The sequence below is a fragment of the Podarcis bocagei genome (genome assembly GCF_964188305.1).
Source record: "Podarcis bocagei genome assembly, chromosome: 8".
NCBI classification, from domain to species: Eukaryota; Metazoa; Chordata; class Lepidosauria; order Squamata; family Lacertidae; genus Podarcis; species Podarcis bocagei.
The window spans coordinates 42,831,429-42,850,446 of record NC_138133.1 but is presented as its reverse complement, the minus strand read 5'-3'; the positions used below and the strand labels follow the sequence as shown (position 1 = coordinate 42,850,446).

General features: G+C 42.4%; 1 protein-coding gene across 2 annotated transcripts in view; it reads left to right on the top strand.

The window, feature by feature from the left end:
- The first annotated feature begins 2,095 nt into the window (after positions 1–2,095).
- VAPA (VAMP associated protein A) overlaps positions 2,096–19,018 on the top strand; it is a 33,944-nt gene continuing 17,021 nt past the window's right edge. Inside the window, exon 1 of one of the 2 annotated variants that reach the window (XM_081205657.1) lies at positions 2,096–2,713. In XM_081205657.1, coding sequence (XP_081061783.1) covers positions 2,638–2,713 — 76 coding nt within the window. In that variant the 5' untranslated portion in view covers positions 2,096–2,637. The remainder of the gene's footprint in view (positions 2,714–19,018) is intronic. The other variant, XM_081205659.1, reaches the window with a different exon arrangement.

The window sequence follows — 19,018 nt, the reverse complement described above, 5'->3', positions numbered from 1 at the left end:
AGTAGGAAAAGGTTCTCCCCCTCTTTCTCCCTCTCACACACAAAATGTAGAGACACGTACATTGTATCGGTTGCAAGCTCCAATCTAGCAAGTTCTCATTAGTATCACCCATACCGTGGCCCTATGAATAATTCAACAGGAGGCTGTCAAAGATTCCGTCTATAAAACTATACAAGCTGACTGAAAAGGAATAAATGTTTTATAAATCACCTCAGATAAAAATGTAAGAATGGTACTTCATGATATGGAACTAGTTGCATGTAATTACATAAGATATTTGCAATAAACTGAATGCTGACTAAAAGTAAGAACAGAAGTAGGTTAATTACATTAAAAATTCAGTATTATTTTAAAAATTTGTATCCTCCCAATTTTTGGATTATGAAAACAATGAAAGTCATACTGACATTTCAGAAAAAATAACCCTAACAAGTCCTATTATTATTATTTTTTAACTCAGGGGAGCTATGTTGGAGATTTGGGCTGCAAGCCAATGCCTTACCTTCAAATCAATAAAGTAAGAGCCCTGCTGGATTCCTCTCCCGTTCTTGATAAATATCCATCAGGGCAACCAAATCTCACTCAATCCCACTGCAAGGCCTTTTCTGCATCCCTTATTGCCTGTTTGCACTTTAAAGGCAAATTTGTGTTCCTTTTTGCTCTATTTTTCCCCCTGAAGAAAACACCCTTGGCTCTGGTAGCTGCCCTGTGTTTGCACTTAACCACACCAGCATTCTCTATGATTTGGTGATATGTTCCCTGTTCTGCTGTATACATTCTAGTGGAGCTTTCCACTGAGCACTACAGCAAGACTTTCTTTTAAGTAAACAAGCATAGGACTGTGGTTAACATGTCATGCATCCTGAGCAAGACTCATAATTCCTGTACCTAAACAAATATTGGCACAATTGTCTTTTGAGTTCAGATGCTTGTAACGGAACAATTTCTAGTCAGTTGCTACATTTTAGTGGCTGCCCTAAGATCTGTTCTTTTCTCTCTTCTTTTCCAGGGTTCCCTGTTACAATTGGGTACGTCAACATCTATATTTTGTTCTCATTGTGACAACATATATTCATTTTAAATGTGATACATTGATTGTAATTCTACTATGTCTGCAATGGGTGTGCCAATGCTTTTATTATTCCTCATACAGTATATTTTTATTACCACTGCAGTTTAATTCTGATGTGCTCCCCACCATATATTCCAAGTGATAGCTGCTTATCAATAAAAATATGTGGAATTGCTTGGAATTTTATATATTTTCAGATAATTCTGTTATCAGTATTTCCACACCCACACCCTTGTGCCAACCTCAATTAGAGGGTCAAGGTCTCAAGGTGCAAAAAACACTTTGCCAAGGGAAACTGGGCAAAGATAGTGAGCAGGCTTAGTCTGCTAAACAGATTGTGCGATCTTTGCAAATTTATAGCCAGCCCAGCAATATTTACGGTGGTAAAAATAACAAAGCAAGCGTTATTGAAAGAACTCAAGTGAAAAATTAATAAATCCAGTTTTCCTTTCTTTCTGATCCTCAGCGCAAAACATGTTATCTGTTTCGAATTTAACATTAAGCATTTAACCCGGCCACTCCTGCCACACGGGGGCAATTAAATGTCCCCAGCACTCAATGTACAGAGGGAACAGAGACCCGGACGGGCTACGTTTCTAACCCAAGTCAACTCCGTTTCTCCTTTGGTTGGCGACTACAACTCCCAGCATGCAACGTCCAGAGAACTAGAGAGCGATGCATGCTGGGAACCAACAGTTCCCAGGCCGCCTCCTTTTCCGCTGTTTGGAGACTCCCGATGCTTTAACCCTTTGGTGTCATTTTCTCCTTCCGGTTTGCCCCGAGTACCACACTGTATCCCCCCACCCACCTCCTCCGGAGGGGAGAATTCCTTTTTGACTGCCAAAAACCCAAACTTGTGGCGCCTTCAGGGCGCGCGTGACAGCTCTCTCCCCCCCCCATCCCGGCCCACGTGAGAGGAGGAGGCCCGCGTCTAGCGACCAGACCTGTCAACCGACCAGGGGGCGGGGGGGGGGAAGAGGGACGAGCAGGCGGAGACTCGAAGCGGCGTTGGTGTTATGTGTCTTCGCGCGTGGCCGTGCGTGCGCGCGCGCGCACGGACCTGCCTGCCTTTCTCCCCATAGGCTGACGTGCGGGTGCCGGAGCTTGAGGCGGCCGCTGCCCTCGCGCCCGTGCCGTCGTCGGCGTCGAACGCAGTGCGCTGGGCAGCCGCGCGGGGGGTTCCTCACAGAGCGAGCCAAGTCCTTAACGGGAGAAGAAGGGGGGAAGGAAAGCGGGCAAGAAGAAAGCTGAGGCGGCGGCGGAGAGAGAGAGAGAGAGTTTGTGTGTGTGTGTGTGTGTGTGAGAGAGAGAGAGAGAGAGAGAGAGAGGGAGAGAGGAGGAAGGAAGGCGGCGCGTGCGCCTCTCTGTCCGCGCGCGCCTCTAGAGGGAGCAAGGAGGAGGAGGCGGCGGGCGCTGCTGCTGCTACGACTGCTACTCCTCGGTCGGCGTCCCTTCCCTTCTCTCCTTCCTCCCTCCCTCCCTCCCCGACCGGAGTGTCCTCCCTTTACCTACCCACCCACCCTCTCCGCCTCCTCCTCCCGGACTGAGCGAGCGAGGGAGCAGCGATGGCGGCCGCCGGGGCTCTCTCCAAGCACGAACAGATCCTGGTCCTCGATCCGCCCACCGACCTCAAATTCAAAGGTACGAGAGAGCGAGAGAGCGGGCGGAGGAGCAGGAATCCTTCCCAATGGGTGGGGGAGGGCGGCGGCGATACCCAAAAGGGTGGACGGGGGAAGGCAACTCTTTCCTCCCCCGCCCGGCGCCGTGTTTAGCGGTGGGGCGGAGAGATGTGGGGCGGGGAGCGGAGCGGGCGGCAAGAAGGCCTGGCCCAGCCGCCCTCCTTCCAGGGAGATTCGGGTGGGAGGTTTGAATCGGGAGGGACGGGACGAGGCGTCGCCGTCGCCATCTTGCTCTCTCCTCCTGTCTTCTCCCGCCCCGGTTCGCCGTCGGTGTGCGGTGCTGAGGCGGGAGCCTCTCTAACCTCCCCCGCTTCCCCGACCTCCTCGCGTCACCCTGAGCAGCGGGCTTGGCCGGCCCCAGTTACGGCTCCATCCGCCGGCGGAGGGCGAGAGAGGGAAGCTGGCCTGGCGAGTCTGCGGAGCCGGCCTTAGGCGCTGCCAGCTCCTCCGCCCCTCCCCGGGCTCCTCTTCCGCAGCGCAGCTTGGACCAGGCCCTGCTTGGGCCAAATCGGCTCTTGGCCGGCCACCAGCTCGCCGCTGTCAGAGGAGTGCGGGGACGGCTTTCGCGCCACCCGTGTTTCCACGAGAGGCTCAAGATGCGGCTGGGCATCCCTTGTATAAGATGGGGGAGGGGAAAACTCTGCACGTTTCCTACATTTCCAGGCGGCGCCTTCCCTTCCCCCGATTTCGTTGCCACCTCGATTATTCCATTCTGATATACCTGTAGTCGAGTGGTGGTATCTTGCACCAACGCCCTCTGACGTGTCATGTAAGGAGCTCGGTAATGGGCGTTTTCCATAGCAACGACACTCTTGATATTGGACACCTTGGGTTTAGTGAACGACACGTTTTTGTTGTTGTTGTTGGCAGAAATAAAAGCTTCCCCTCCCCCCGCCACGCAGGTGTGTTTCCTGAGACCGTGCATCGAATATAAGAATCGCGTACAAAGTACAGGATAAGTTTCTGTGCTTTGAGTATTTGTTGCTTCGGTATTCGGTGTGTTCTTATTTGCAGAATGTTTCTAATGCAATATATACAGAATGTTAATTTTTTTTAGTTATCCCCCAATATAGCAGTGATATAGATGGTGATGAAATTGTAATGCCATTCGGAAAAGAGCCAAGATTCTTGGAGGGTAATTGCCAAAACACAGTAAACATACTCTGTTAGTCGTAAAATTATACTCTGTCTCTGATTAGCACTAGGTTGAATGGTTGGCTTTAGAAACATCACAATCTAGGTCTCAGTTGTCTGCTAATAAGAGGAATTAATATTACTTAAGTTACTGAGTTAGGTATAGGGAGGACTATAGTAATACTATAAGCTACCTTGAGCTAGATTGTAACTCTAACTGAAAAATATATCATTTTGAGCAAGTTTGAAATATTCAAAGGTTGATTAATAGGAGTTTAAGGGAGCAAGCAGTTAAAATGACATATTAGTGTTAGCTTTTTGGACACTTGGGGTGATAAAGTAATCTTGTTGCTCAAAGAAGGAAGTTGTGAATTCAGGTAGCATTTTATAATTTAATTATTTTATTTTATTTTTTATATTTTAAATAGCATTTCAGAATCTTCAAGCTCCGTTGCAACTTGACAGTCATAAATCAGTTTTAGTTTAAAACCTCAAGCTAAACTCATTGCTTGGGAATCTCACTATTTTTTTGTGAAATTTACAGATAATGTGTTCAGGAGGAAGATATGAAAATGTAAAAATTTAGACTTAATTGATAAAAGTTACTCATTATGAGGTTTTATGTGGTGAAGGTGGGATGAAGGGTAAGATAGAATGTTGTGGAAACATCTGTGGAATTCTTATAGACTCTGGCCATTGAAAGTTTGTGTGACATACAGCCTGAGCTGATGTGTGTTTACTCAGAAGTAATTCCCAGTAAGCTTTATTAGATTTACTCCCAGGTAAATATACATGGGTCTGCAGCAGGCCTTCAGCTTTGGTTCTTGCATTACCTAGGGAAGTCATCTAGTTGAATCAGTTAAGGTTTACTTCAGAGGAATTTTTGAAGCATCTACCAGTTGGGAGGCATGCTACTTTTTAAATCAGTTTTTTTTAAAATTCCTGATATCATGTTTGCATTTTTAGAATAATCTGTAGCATAAAACCAGATAGTGGTTTCATTATAGCACCTGAACACAACTCAAAAGTAACTTAAAAGAAGAACATTTGCTTTCTTTGTATAAAGCCCTGTCAATGGCATTTTCAGCTTAAAAAACAACAACTTGGATGGCAAAGCTGAAGGTGTACAGTCCTTAGCTAGGTAGAATATATAGATGCACCTTACCCTTGGTATGTTGGACTATCCTAAGTCGGTTTATTCAAAAGTAAGTTGTCCTGAATTCAAGTTAGTGTGTTTAGTACTGTTGCCTCAGTTAAATTTAAATCTGAAATGAATATACTTGTAAGTATACTTGTTTACTCTGATAAAACTTCTAAGCAAGTTTGCTTAGAGTAGTAACCATAATGTGGTAATGTACAGTGCATGTAAACCAAGCGTAGGCCTATTGAGTCTTGCCCTTGAGTCTCACTGGCATATATAGACATTTGTATAAGTAAATATACAAATATTTACAAACGCCAGCTCACTTGGCCTGAAAGTGAGATGAGCACCGCAACCCATAGTTGCCTTTGACTGGATTTAACCATCCAGGGATCTTTTACCTTATAAGTAAAATGGTTGTCATTGCCAAATGTATTGAAACAATTAAGTAATGGGATTTCAGTTTGTTTCAGAATACAGAAGGATCTGGACACATTCTCATCCAGAGCTCTGATAAACTGGATTTCTGCCACAATCTTAAAAAAGGTTTCCCTAGCAAATAAAGGCTTAGGACAGAATATATGGAGTGCTGTGCCAGTGCAATATCACAAATATGACCTTATTCTGATATTGCAGGCAGACAATTCAGTGCAAATGTTTCAGATCAGGATGTAAGTGCTACAGGAATCAGCATAATTTCAGTAGTTATGATAACCTGACTTTTAGACATACTGCAGCTTGTAAAAAATTGTTTAAAGTTAGAGCAAGAATTGTGATAATACAAAATAATTTAAAGTTTATGACACAGTTCCAATGATGTTTTGACATTGCTGACAATGCATTGGCATTAACATATTTAGAATAAGGGTAGTAGTTACACTGTATCCATATTTAAACCCCAGAAAAGCTTATACTATTAACACTTTAAAAATTGTAATATTATGCTGAAACCGGCTAGAACTCTTTACATCATAATTCAAAATAAAAGATTTTGCTGCAGTTCACCATTTGAGTAGTACAAACAAATGGGTCACTTTCATTGCCTTTGTATGTTGCTGATAATGCAAGTGTGCTTAAGTGGTAAACAAGACAAAAGTATTTCAAATATAAGTTCAAAATTACTATTTTACGTTCTTAAAAGTTACAGTTGAGAAGTCAGTGCCAGGCTGTCTTTCTCTGGTCAGGATACATTGATTTCGAGTTAATAGCTTATTGTATTGCCATAAAATTTATTTTAAAATGTTTTCTTTGTAAAAAAAATATATTTCTTAATAAAAAGTCTCTTAAATCCAGTAATGATAAAACATTCTTAATAATAATGGATGATGTTTAGTGCATAACTGCATGTGGTTAAGTTAAAATTGAAATAGATGGGCCTCAATCATGAATAGCGATGTTAAATCCCTCAGATATCCGATTTAAATTTTATCATATAGTAGGGCTGAAAGAGATGTCTGCCTTGGAAAGGAATTGCCAGCTGAAATACTTGGCTAGGTGGCCAATAGCTTGACCCAGTAGAAGACACCTTATTGTAACTATGTGCTATATCCTTAAGGGTGAGATCCATTGTACAGTGGTACCCCGCAAGACGAACGCCTCGCAAGACGGAAAACCCGCTAGACGAAAGGGTTTTCCGTTTTGGAGGCGCTTCGCAAAACGAATTTCCCTATGGGCTTGCTTCGCAAGACGAAAGCCCATAGGGAAATCTCCGGGGACCTCTTTTAAATGCTAGCGGTGGGGAGCAAAGCCTTTCCCCCCCCCTCCGGCCTTCAGAAGAGGTCCAGGAAGGCTGGCGGGGGCCGAAAGGCTTTGCTCCCCAGCGCCAGCATTTTAAAAGCAGTCCGGGATAGCAGGGAAGCGCTTCCTGCTATCCCGGACGGCTTTTGAAGGCAGGAGAGTCTCCGCCAGCAGCGGCAGCGCTGCCGCTGCTGGCGGAGAGGTCCGCGAAGCCTGGGCGCGCTGCGCGCAGGCTTCGACATGCCGGCAAGTCTCCGCCAGCAGCGGCAGCGCTGCCGCTGCTGGCGGAGAGGTCCGCGAAGCCTGGGCCGGACAGCTTTTGAAGGCAGGCGGGGGGAGCAAAGACTTTCGCCCCCGCCAGCCTTCAGAAGAGGTCCAGGACCTCTTCTGAAGGCTGGCGGGGGGCAAAAGTCTTTGTCCCCCCTGCCTGCCTTCCCAGGGGCTTTTAAATTGCCCCGACAGCGGAGAAGTCCTCCGCTGTCCGGGGCGATTTTAAAATGCCGCCCGCCAGCATTTTAAGATCGCCCCGGACAGCGGAGAAGTCCTCCGCTGTCCCGGGGTTTTTTAAAATGCTGGGGGTGGGAAGAAAAGCCCTTGTCCCCCCCCCCCAGCCTTCAGAAGAGGTCCGGGGACAGACTGTCCCCGGACCTGGTCTGAAGGCGGTTTCCCTAGGAACGCATTAATTGATTTTCAATGCATTCCTATGGGAAACCGTGCATCGCAAGACGAAAAAACCGCAAGACGAAGAGAATTGCGGAACGAATTAATTTCGTCTTGCGAGGCACCACTGTAGCTTGAATGGGTGTCCACTCATGTAATGGGGCTTCCCCTTCCGGGGGACCCCTTGAAACAAATTTTGGGGGCAGATGGAGGTTCGAGAAGAGCAGTGTTAGAAATTAGTCAGTTGTGTTTTGCTACTGGCCTGAGTCCAGTTGTGACCACATGCAGCTCTCCATCTGGCTGGCTTCTCCAGCTTTCTTAAGCTGGTAAGCAGAAGAGCTTGTTTACTGCATTTATATCCCACCTTTTTCTCCAAGGAGTACATGGTTCATTCCCTCCCTCCCTCCTCCCTCCCTACCTCAGCGACCCTGTGAGGTAGGTTAAGAGGCGGTGACAGGCCCAAGGTCACCCAGTGAGCTTCATGACTGAGTGGAGATTTGAACCCTGGCCTCCCAGGTCCTAGTCTAATACTTTAACCACTACACGACACTGGCTTCCTAGATTACTTCAGCTGTGGGGCAGCTATATAAATTAAGTAGGTAAATAAATAAACAGGGGAAAGCAAAATGTCACTTACGGAAGAATCTGAAATATTTTCCTTGAAGTTTGCATTTGTTTTACTCAGGATTGTTTTATTTGATGTTTTAATGTGTTGTAAACACATTATATCTTTAAAATATAAAGCAGTATAGAAATGAAATGAAAAATCATCATAATAAAAATAAATTTCAGTGTTAAAAAATGGTGTCTAGACATTCCGTTGTGGTGACCACAACCTTGGCTTAAGGTGCCATTTGGCGATTAGCTTATATATCGTGAGTTTCTCACACTGGAAAAGAGAAACCAGAAGTTCCATTACACAAGCAGGTTAAATAATTGTATTTCACCCAGTGGATTTAAGTTGCCACACATAACTATTCTCTGTTGGTTACAAGTTTACACTAGCCATTGTTAACACTGCCCATATTAAAGAACAACATTTCATGCTTTCAAGTACAGGTAGTTTAGTTACTGATGGAATTTCACCATGGTGAAGTCATGATGACATATTTTGTAATATTGTATTGGTGCATCAAAAGGTTTAAGCATTTTGGGAAATCTCTGCAAATAGAGCACAGAGGCTGTAGAATACTTTAGGCTTAACTATAAACTGCAGAATGTTGGAGACTTGGTGGATAATTGTTAAAACTGGTCTGATAACAGAAGTATAGTTCACCATTGCATAGCTGCTGGTATTGCAAAGGATATACACTTACTGCAAATTGAGACGCTTGCACTTAAGAGTAAAAATAGCTCACCATTAAACCCATCCCTCTGCCTTTAAGATCAGTTGCCAAAATTGGTCATTGGTATGTCTTTCATGTAGGCAGGGTTGGAACATTTTAAATATGTATCTGTCATATGTCGGTATGTCTTTTTTAACTTAGTTTATGTTTTTCTCAAACTTAAGACGCTGAAGGAAAATAAGTGAGAATTTTCATGATCTGGCTAATGTAATAGCTGTTTCTTGCATCACAGTTTCATATACACACATCTTTCATTTAATTTTTAAGATACCTGTTAGGGGCAAATTGGTATTTGGCTTCTGCATGTCTAATGTGGAGTATTAAAATAGATCTGCATACATGTAATATGAAACAGCCCTCATATTGATTAGACATTTGCATTGCTGTTTCAGAAGTCCATTAAGTGAGATAGTAAATTGGTTTCCTGGGTGCAAAAACTTCTGTGTTGGTACATTTTAATTATTTGCAACATCAAATTGTGGGGGGTGCTGTGATGAATGGCACCTACCTTATTCTAAGGTGGAAATATACTGCAAAATATATTAGGTCAGAAATAGAATTATAGGACTGAAAACAGTGATGAGAGTTTTTAGAAAAAAATCCAATGCAAGTTAGTTTGCATATGGAAATTTGCACTAGAAGTTTTTTTTTATGTGCTAGAGAATGGTCTAATTTAGCATCTTTATTTTACTTGTATTTAGTAAGCAATGCTAAAAACATTGAAACTGCCAAGTTCGCCTAATATATTTTCCATTTATATCTGTGCATTGTTGTTAATTAAGTTATGAAGTGGAAAAATAAAGCGCTGGAAAATGTTCTGTCCCACATCACTGGCCAAAACAAACTTGGTTTCATTCATTCTAAGTCCAAAACACTTTTTAGTTCTGCAGTCTTAATGCATGTTTACCTTGACATAAATTCTACTCAGTTCTTAAAGTTGCAGTTGGGCAGGTGGGTATTGATTTCACCTTTAATTTCGCAGGTTGCCTTCTTGCATAACAAAGCTACTGATATTTAGGCTGTAATACTATGCACTCTTAATAGGAAACAAGTCCCATTGAAATTGCTGAGACTTTTCAATAAAGATGCGTGGCATTTCATTGTTGAGTCTAATTTCTGTAATTACTGTTTTAGTAATCTAAGATTATTGTCTAATATTTCCAGAAATTATTGCTTAAATCTTACCAGTATTTCACATAAAATGCACTGGATTATATCAGACAGAATCATATTGCCCATGGAAGAACCCTTCTGCTCATGGAATGATCATAGCACTAAAACAATTTCGTAACAAATTTATGGCTTCCTGTATAGCAGTTGGAAGTCTTTATTTATATTTTATCTTTGCAAAGCAATATAGAAAACAACAGTATTGGCAATATAGTTAATAACACTGCTAGAAAGTTCTAGGGAGGTTGTAGTATGAAGTATGGTTACAGAAGTATAAAACTGGGAATAAAAATTCTGCGTGTTATAGCTCCGTGGCCACCTGTGCAGCAGTGGTTGAATACAAAGCCAGTTAAAGCAAATTGTTTGGGCTACTTAAAGCTGGGGAGCAGAGGAGTTTGTTAGAAATGTCTTTAGTAGATTTGAGTCAGTTGAGCATGATATCACTCCAGTATTGTGTGTAACTTCTAACCAAAAAGTAGTAAATGTCTAGAATAGTTAAGGAATGGTAGGTGGGAATCAATGCTCTTAATTTTTGTATAATGGTTGCTCATATTTGTCCACCAGACTGCAGTTTAATAAATGCAATGTCATTAGGATTTCTACTAGATGACATTCTTTTGGATCAACTATATAGGGTCATGTATGTCATGTATTGATAATTAAGGAGCTGTAATGAACAATGCTGTGGGTTAAACCACAGAGCCTAGGACTTGCCGATCAGAAGGTCTGCGGTTCGAATCCCCGCAACAGGGTGAGCTCCCGTGGCTCGGTCCCAGCTCCTGCAGTTCGAAAGCATGTCAAAGTGCAAGCAGAAAAATAGGTACCGCTCCGGCGGGAAGGTAAACAGCGTTTCCATGCGCTGCTCTGGTTTGCCAGAAGCGGCTTAGTCATGCTGGCCACATGACCCGGAAGCTGTACGCCGGCTCCCTCGGCCAATAAAGCGAGATGAGCGCCGCAACCCCAGAGTCGGTCACGACTGGACCTAATGGTCAGGGGTCCCTTTACCTTTACCTTTAATGAACAACTAGATCATATTGTGAAATGTTAGTCAATCTAGGCTAATAAAAGGATTCATGATGTTGGTATGATGTGGTACTTCATTCCAGAATAATTTGTCTAATGCAGCTCAGCACATCATACCATTATATTGTTGCACAAAAGCCTTGATAATATTAATGAATGCAGCATAAAAATCTCCATAGGACAGAGACAAGAGCCCAACCTCTCTCAGACCAAAGGTAGCGTTTCATGAGGGGAATTCTGTGTATCTAGAAGCAGCATACCATATTTTAACTATACAACAGCAAAGAATAATGTGCTCATCAGTAATTTCTCCTGATGAAGGAATAATTTTGACTTACAGTGCATGGGGTTCTTTTTCTGTCAGTCAACTTATTGCAGTATCCATTTGCTGGCTTTTTGTGCTGTGTTTGCTTTGGAACCTTCATTTTTGTTGGTCTGCTAAAATGATAAGCTGGTTGTTGAAGTAAGTCCTGACATATTTGTTGCAAACATTAGGTGTATAATGGGTTTGATCTTGGCTGGGTGTGTATTAACTGGGGCTTACATAATATTATTTGCTTAGTTCATCATATCCTAAGAGTATCAGTATGTTGCATTTCCTGTAGTTTCTTATCTCAGTTGGTATACTGCTCTAAATTATTAATGTGATTTTTAGTGTGCTGAAAATGAAGACAAGGTAAGTTGACTTTAAAGGAATGTTGTAGATTCCTTTGAAAAAATCATTTTAATTTTAAAGAGTCTGTTAACAGTGCAATTAAATAACTTCATGTAGGAGAAAACATTTTATTTTCCCTGTTTATTATCTCTTCTTATCTTTTCTTTGCTTACAAAGTGATTTAAAGCTGGACAAGTAGTAGTAGTATTATTTGAAAGTATGACTTTTAAATATATGAGTTACTGTTCTATGTAACATGCAAACTAACAACAAAAATAAATTTAGTTATCCAATTTCTATTTGTATGAGGTAATACATTGGCAGATTATTATTATGTATAATGCATGTGATTCTTTACTAAGTAATATAATCAAGATAAATCCTGAAGAACCTTAAATTTGGGTACTTACCGAGGGATGGGAGACAAACAAAAGAGTTAAGCCAGATGCTTCATGGAATAGGTGATCGTTAATGAGGAACTTGAAGGAAAATGGTGCCACCACTTGGGTGTTCTGGGCTTAAATGGGGCAGCAAGGGAGAGCAAGTGGGATCGTTCTTAGATGAGGTGGCCAACATGGGCCCTTCCAGATGTTAAGATCAGCATTCGAAACTACCATCTTTCTAGGCACATTTAGTGACAGGGAATTTCATAAAAGTAAGCAGTTTCTGAGCTCTGGATACAGTACTGCTCCTAAGATTTCAGATTAAAACTGGCACTGCGGGTCTGGGAAGAGAAATTCCTCCCCACTAGACTTCCAATAGATCTAGGGGTCATCTTATGGAAAAATATGGCAAGTCTTAGATTTGCGAACTGGACACTCAAGGTGGGTGTCTCTGCCAGGATGAGAACAGAAATTGTGCCGTGGCGGCAGCAGGAGGACCCATTAGCTAAAGTGGTACCTCAGGTTAAGAACAGTTTCAGGTTAAGAACGGACCTCCAGAACAAATTACAGTGGTACCTCAGTTTAAGTACTTAATCCGTTCCGGAGGTCCGTTCTTAACCTGAAACTGTTCTTAACCAGAAGCATCACTTTAGCTAATGGGGCCTGCTGCTGCTGCTGCGCCGCCACTGCACAATTTCTGTTCTCATCCTGAAGCAAAGTTCTTAACCCGAGGTACTATTTCTGGGTTAGTGGAGTCTGTAACCTGAAGCGTATGTAACCTGAGGTACCACTGTAAGTTCTTATCTCGAGGTACCACTGTATTAGGGAGGCGGGCAGGGGAAGCATGGCTTTGTTTTTTGCAGTCTTCAGATGAGGACTAGCAGCAGTTCATACACTTACAGCTTTGTATTCTTGTTATTAAAAAGTGTGCCTAGACATTCCGTTGTTGCGCCTATAACCCAGGTTTAAGGTGCCATTTAGCTCCTAGCTTTCATATTTTAGTTTCTAACATTGGTTAAGATTACAGCTCAACCATTCCTGCCCATTGGCAATGCTGGTTAAGGCTATTGGAAGCTGTAGTCAAACAGCATTTGGAGGGCACTATGTTGGTTACCCCTGCTCTAAGAGTATAAGACCTTTGGACAGGCTGAGGATGATAGTAGTTGAATGACTAAAGGTCATGGACAATGGAGGTATTTATGGAGGAAATGATATCGCATGAAGGAAGGAAGAGCTGCATGATTTTGACAGGATAGTTCTGGACAGAGGTGAGAGGATCTAAGTGTTCAAAGGGGAAGGCCAGAGAAAAGATTTTCTTGTCAGGAACAAATAACAGTGTTCCTCTGGATATTCTCACTGGGGTATAAGGACTCAGGCGGCCTTTAAGGTATCCGGGACCCTAGTTGTTCAGGGCTTTGTATGAACCTTGAACCTGCCCAGTAGCATTTGGGCAGCCAGTGCAGATGCTTTAGCAGAGATGTCACATACAGTCAGCCCTCTTCACACAAGCCGTAGACCCACTGTATTATACACTAGCTGGATCTTTTTGGACCAGGCCGAAGGGCAGCCCCACATGGAGCTCCACACAGAATATCTCTAGTTATAGGTAAGGCAAAAATTGCTTGGGTTGTTCTGAATGCCAAATCACTTTATTAGGATTTATCTAAAGAAGAAAATGTTTACATGCTATTTCTTATACTCTTGTGCAAGTACTAGCGGAAGGTTACTTGTAGCCCAGTACTAAGGTATATCAGGGTTTGCATTGCAGTTTGAGAAGCATGTTGAATAAGTAGTGCATGAACTACTTTTAATGGGTCATAAAGTCTTTGAAAGAGCATGTGCCAAATCTTGGGCTGGAGCTTGCACAAGTAGAATAACTTTTTTGGATAGGGAATCACTTTTCTATTGCAGTGCTCTCCCAGTAGGTCAGAAACAACCAATTTCTGGTAGCAGAAAGGCACATTTGATCCAAGCTAATATCATAAAATTTAGAAGCCATTTAAAATGGTGTAATATGCAGCCCCTGTTGGTAATGGAATATATTCTGTGCTATTTTGTTACATTTAATGGAGAAATATGCGTAACATTTATACTAGCATAGTGAACATCATTGGCACACGTTGCATTTATATCCTCATAAACAGCTGCTGGCACTCCTGGTTTGGCACTGTAGTGTACAACCGGAAACATAGACAGTATGATTGAAAAGTTCAGTTACCTAGAGGACATTTGTGCCAAGAACAAGAAACAGGCTGTACAGCTGACATAGTTTGCTTTGCCATGGGTGGGTGAACTGGGGTGGTTTAAGGAAGCCCTTGGTATGAGAATCTTACATGTTGTAAAGCACTGTGGCCATTAAATATGGGGTCGGGAGAATTGAGTTGCAACCCAATTTGCACATGTCTACTTAGAAGTAAGGTTCACTCAGACTTACTCTGATTGCAGTCTCAGGGTGGAATCCTATACATACGTACCTGAGGTATTTACTTCTGAATATACATGCATAGTCTTGTGCTGTTAGTCTCAAATAATCATGTAGTTTGGGAAGTCAATGAGGTGGTTTTGTTTGTTTTGTTTTTGTTTAAGAAAACATCAATCCCTCATTCATTTTTTATTGATTTAAGTTATATCCTGCCTTTCTTTTGGGACAGGATCCAAGGCGGCTCAGAGCTTGAATTTCAACAAACGCAACTAGAAACACAGTATCAGTATAAATACTAACAATTAAATAAGTAACCCTATTAAAAACAACACTAAAACCAATTAGAGGGGACTTCCAGGTTGGTGCCTCTGGCAATGGCGGAGTTCCTCTGATCGGGAGGAACTTGCCCCATGGGAATTTGGGTCTGTACCGCCGCGGCGAAGGCGGAGACCCGTAAAAATCACAGGCGGGAGAAGCCTGTGAACATGGGATTCGGCGGGCACCTTTTGCGCCTCCCCTACTCGCGGGGAAACCCGGTTTCGGGGATCCGGAGCGACGTGGGGTGAGTGGCGCGGTGCTTCGAATCGTCTGCTTCTTCCATGGAGCGAAGCCGCATAGCTGTTGCCGGAGAGCATTGACTTTTTCCTGTGGACAATTTGACTCCAAAGTAATTACCCGTGAGTAGAGCTGAGACGGGAGAATCGGATTTTAAAAGTTTAATTTGGCATCGAAACGGGGAGGTTCAAAACAGGAAGTCCGCCTTCCCTACTTGTAAACAGACTGAGGCAAGGAGGCTGTAGGCTGAAGTCTTGGAAAGCCTTTTGTAAAAGCCTAAATTTCCATCGGTAAAGAGCAGGAGGCAGGAGAAGAGGGGGGGGGGAGTTGTGGACTGAGTATGCCTGCAGGAGAGAGTGAAAGGAGTTAAAATAAAGCTGCTCTGACCCTGGAAACGGGCTGCCAGTAGGATTGACGTTTTGGAATGTTCATTGACAGCATTTAGAACGTTCCTTGACAGCTAGCAAAGGAAGAGAAATACATTGTTTCTATTGTCTCCGGCTGCTTCTAAAAAGGAGTAAAAAGTATCTGAAATCTGAAATTAACTTTGATTAACTTTGGATTGTATGAGTTGTGTTTAAAGGGGACATTGTTTCCCTCTAGTGGAAATCTCTGAAATTGGTTACTTTATAAGAGCTGGGCTAGGGGGACTTCCAGCTGCAAGATAAGAACTGTGAGACTCTGAGATTGACCTTGAATTTCTCAAATGTTATGGTAAATGGAAAGGAAAAAAACAGGTGAAATGTCGACAGAAGAGGCCTTAGTGGTCGCTTTAGTGAAAATAAACGATTCGTTGGAACAGCTTCACAGGAAAATAGACAATCTGGGACAAAAGGTGAACACTAACACAGAAACCATTCAGAGATCGATACAGGAATTTACGTCGACACGGCAAACTGCGGATGAAGTCAGGGAGAAAACCCTTGCTGCTGAATGTAAAATAATACAACTGGAGTGTGAAAGAGCCCCATCCATTCAAAGGCAATTCGATGTGACATCTGTTATGATGGAACTTAAAGGAAAACAGAAGAATTTGAGGACCAGAGCCCTACCTGAATTGGGAAAGGAAAGCCTGACAGAGCTTCAGGAGGAGACTGGACTAACATCAGTTGAGAAAGAGAGGTTTTTGGGGGCCAGTATGACCGCCAAAAATGTGAATTTATTTAAGGGTAACAGTGAAGGACGTTGGATTGAAGAGAAGGGGGATTGGGAAATATGGACAAATCTGAAGTTGCTATTGTTGGGCCGAGTTGTTGTGGTGGGGATGAGGGTTGCTAGGATGCCGGGGATGTTGCTTTCGTTTCAAACAGTGCAAGTTTTGGATGGGATGGATTGTATCAGGAGGTGGCAGAGGGATGTTTTTGGAGTTGTTTGGCAGGGCAGGAAGCCTCGAGTAAAACTTAAGATATTGATGGATGCTAAAGAAGGAGGTGGACCTGCCCTGCCAGACCCTTAAACTTTGTTGTGAATCATCAGCTCTTTGCTGGCTGAGAGAATGGTTGTCTCCTGGAAGTACAGAAGTGTTGGATAATGGCAGATGAAGTTGATGGACTAGATAGAATTGGTGGAAAAGATTATTTATAGAAATATTGTAAAATTAATGAATGTTAGAAGAACGTTGGAATGAAATTATATGGCTTCAGTAGAAATGTTATAAGGTATTAAGTATAAATAGATTAAAATGTAAAAAAAATTCCTTCCAGTAGCACCTTAAAGACCAACTAAGTTAGTTCTTGGTATGAGCTTTCTGAAGAAGTGTGCTACTGGAAGGAATTTTTTTTATTTTGACTATGGCAGACCAACACGGCTACCTATCTGTAGATTAAAATGTGTTAAGATAATTATAAGATAGAAAACAGGGGAAGATGGATAGGAATTGGAATTAAGTATAAATAGATTAATTGAGCTTTAAAGGGAAAAATATGGTTAGAATGTGTTAAGACAATTATAGGATAGAAAACAGAGGAAGATGGAAAGGAATTGCTGAAACAATTAACAGAAGTGGAATACAAAAAGGGAGGTGTGAGGTCGAGGAAATAAGGGAAAGAAAGACAAGATGTTGAAATTGAAATTTTAAATGGTTTTTGTTTTGTTCTGTTTTGTCTTGTTTGTTTCTTTTATTATGTTTGTTTGTTTTTTATGTATTGTATGTTTTTTTTCTTTTTTGGCTTTTTTGTAGTGTTGTGCTTAATTTGTTGGAAACTTAATAAATATTATTTAAAAAAAATAAAACCAATTAAAAGCACAGAAGAAAGAAAAGAATGTACAAAATCCATATATTGCTTCAATTTAAAGCTGATGAATGAATGAATGGTAATACATAAATGTAAAGTCAATAAGCAGAGATTAGGGCTGCATAAGAATACCTGTTGCCTAGCTCTGCTTAAAAGGTAGCTAAAATTTCAGATCTCAGTCTCAGTACTAAGTGCAATGTGACATATTCATTTCTTTATGAGAAAATGTTAAGAGGAAAATTTTAGTGCTGTACTTTCATCCTTAGCTCTGGCAATATGTAGCACGATACCAGGAGGACCCGTCTTTAATTTTAAAAGTGTAGCACACTGAATGCATTTTCTAGCTAGTCTGGTGAAGGCTAGTTTCTCTACAGTATAGTCAAACATAGCCCAACAAGTAGTGCTCTAAAAAGCATTTATTCACCAAGGCCCTTGGTGGTAATGAGATTTTGTTGAAGTAATTCAGAAATAAGTCCGTTGACCAGTTTCTGGCTATGTTGAAGCTAAAATCTTTTATTTTTAAAAGACTCCTAATTATTTAGCTGCATGCATAATTTTCTTCAGTTTCATAATGTTTATATTATTAACAATGACCAGCTAACAATAATTCTTTGTACTTTACCCTGTGATAGAAATTTAGAAAATGACTTTGAAAATAACTGTGCATCGACTTCCGGGTTGGCGCCATCGCCGAATGACGGACTCCCTCCGAGCTCCGGAGGGAGTCTGCTCGGCAGGGGCTGGGTCCTACCGCGCCGGCGACGCGGGGACCCTTAAAAACCACGGGCACGGAGCCCGTGGACATGGGGACTCGGCTGGTACCGTTAGCGCCCTCCCGACTCGTGAAGGAGCCTTTTTAAAGGCTACGGATCGGGTGCCGGGGAGCGGCGTGGTGCTGTGAGTATATCGCTTCTCCTGCCGAGCGCAGCCGCATGCCATTCGTCGGAGAGCGCTGGCTTCTTCCATTGAAAATTCGGCTATTTAACAACAACCCGTGAGTAATTGGGTAACCGGGTATAAAAGGAGAAAAAAAGGAATTTTTTTCGGATTCGGCACGAGCGGGGGGGGATCTAAAAAGGAAGTCAGTCCCCTCCCTGATTGTAAACATGCTAAAACAAGGACTGAGAAACCAAGATCGATTCAGAAGCTTATTGCTGACAAAAAATATCAATTCCACGATGGGATACTACAAGAATTGTGCTGGAGGAGAAAAGTTGGGGGTGAGAGGGAAAAGGCAACCCCCCTCTGGGAACCGGGGCGATTCGGAGAACCTGGCGGAGAGAGATGGAGAATTTGACAGCTGTCAAAGTAGCTGTCAAATCTTGAGAACATAAAGAGGACTTTGTTATAAGTATTTTGCTGGTAAATTTTGTTACAATTGGACATAAATATGGATACAAAATGTCGGGGGGGGGAAAGAAACAACAACTTGACTTTTGGGTTAGAGGATACAAAGTTACTGCAACCCCCCTAGAGGGGCTTTGGGACATTACAAGTGGCGTATGTGGAAAACTACTCTGGGATGGGTACAGGACTTATCTCCTGGGAAAGCAGCTAAACTGAAATATTGTTTTGTCTACAGAGGTGACAACACAATAGAATTTTTCTATTGAAGCAAGGTAGGAACTGGACGTAAGTTTTTGTTCCTGAATAACAAACCTCTGTAGAGATACTAGATTTCGGAATAAGAATGGTTTTGCAGCTGAACAAGATAGAAACCTGAGAAAGTAAGAAATAAAAGAGCAAAGGACCAACTACGCCACGGAAAGAACAATGGGAGGAGCAACTATGACCAAAGGAAATTAAA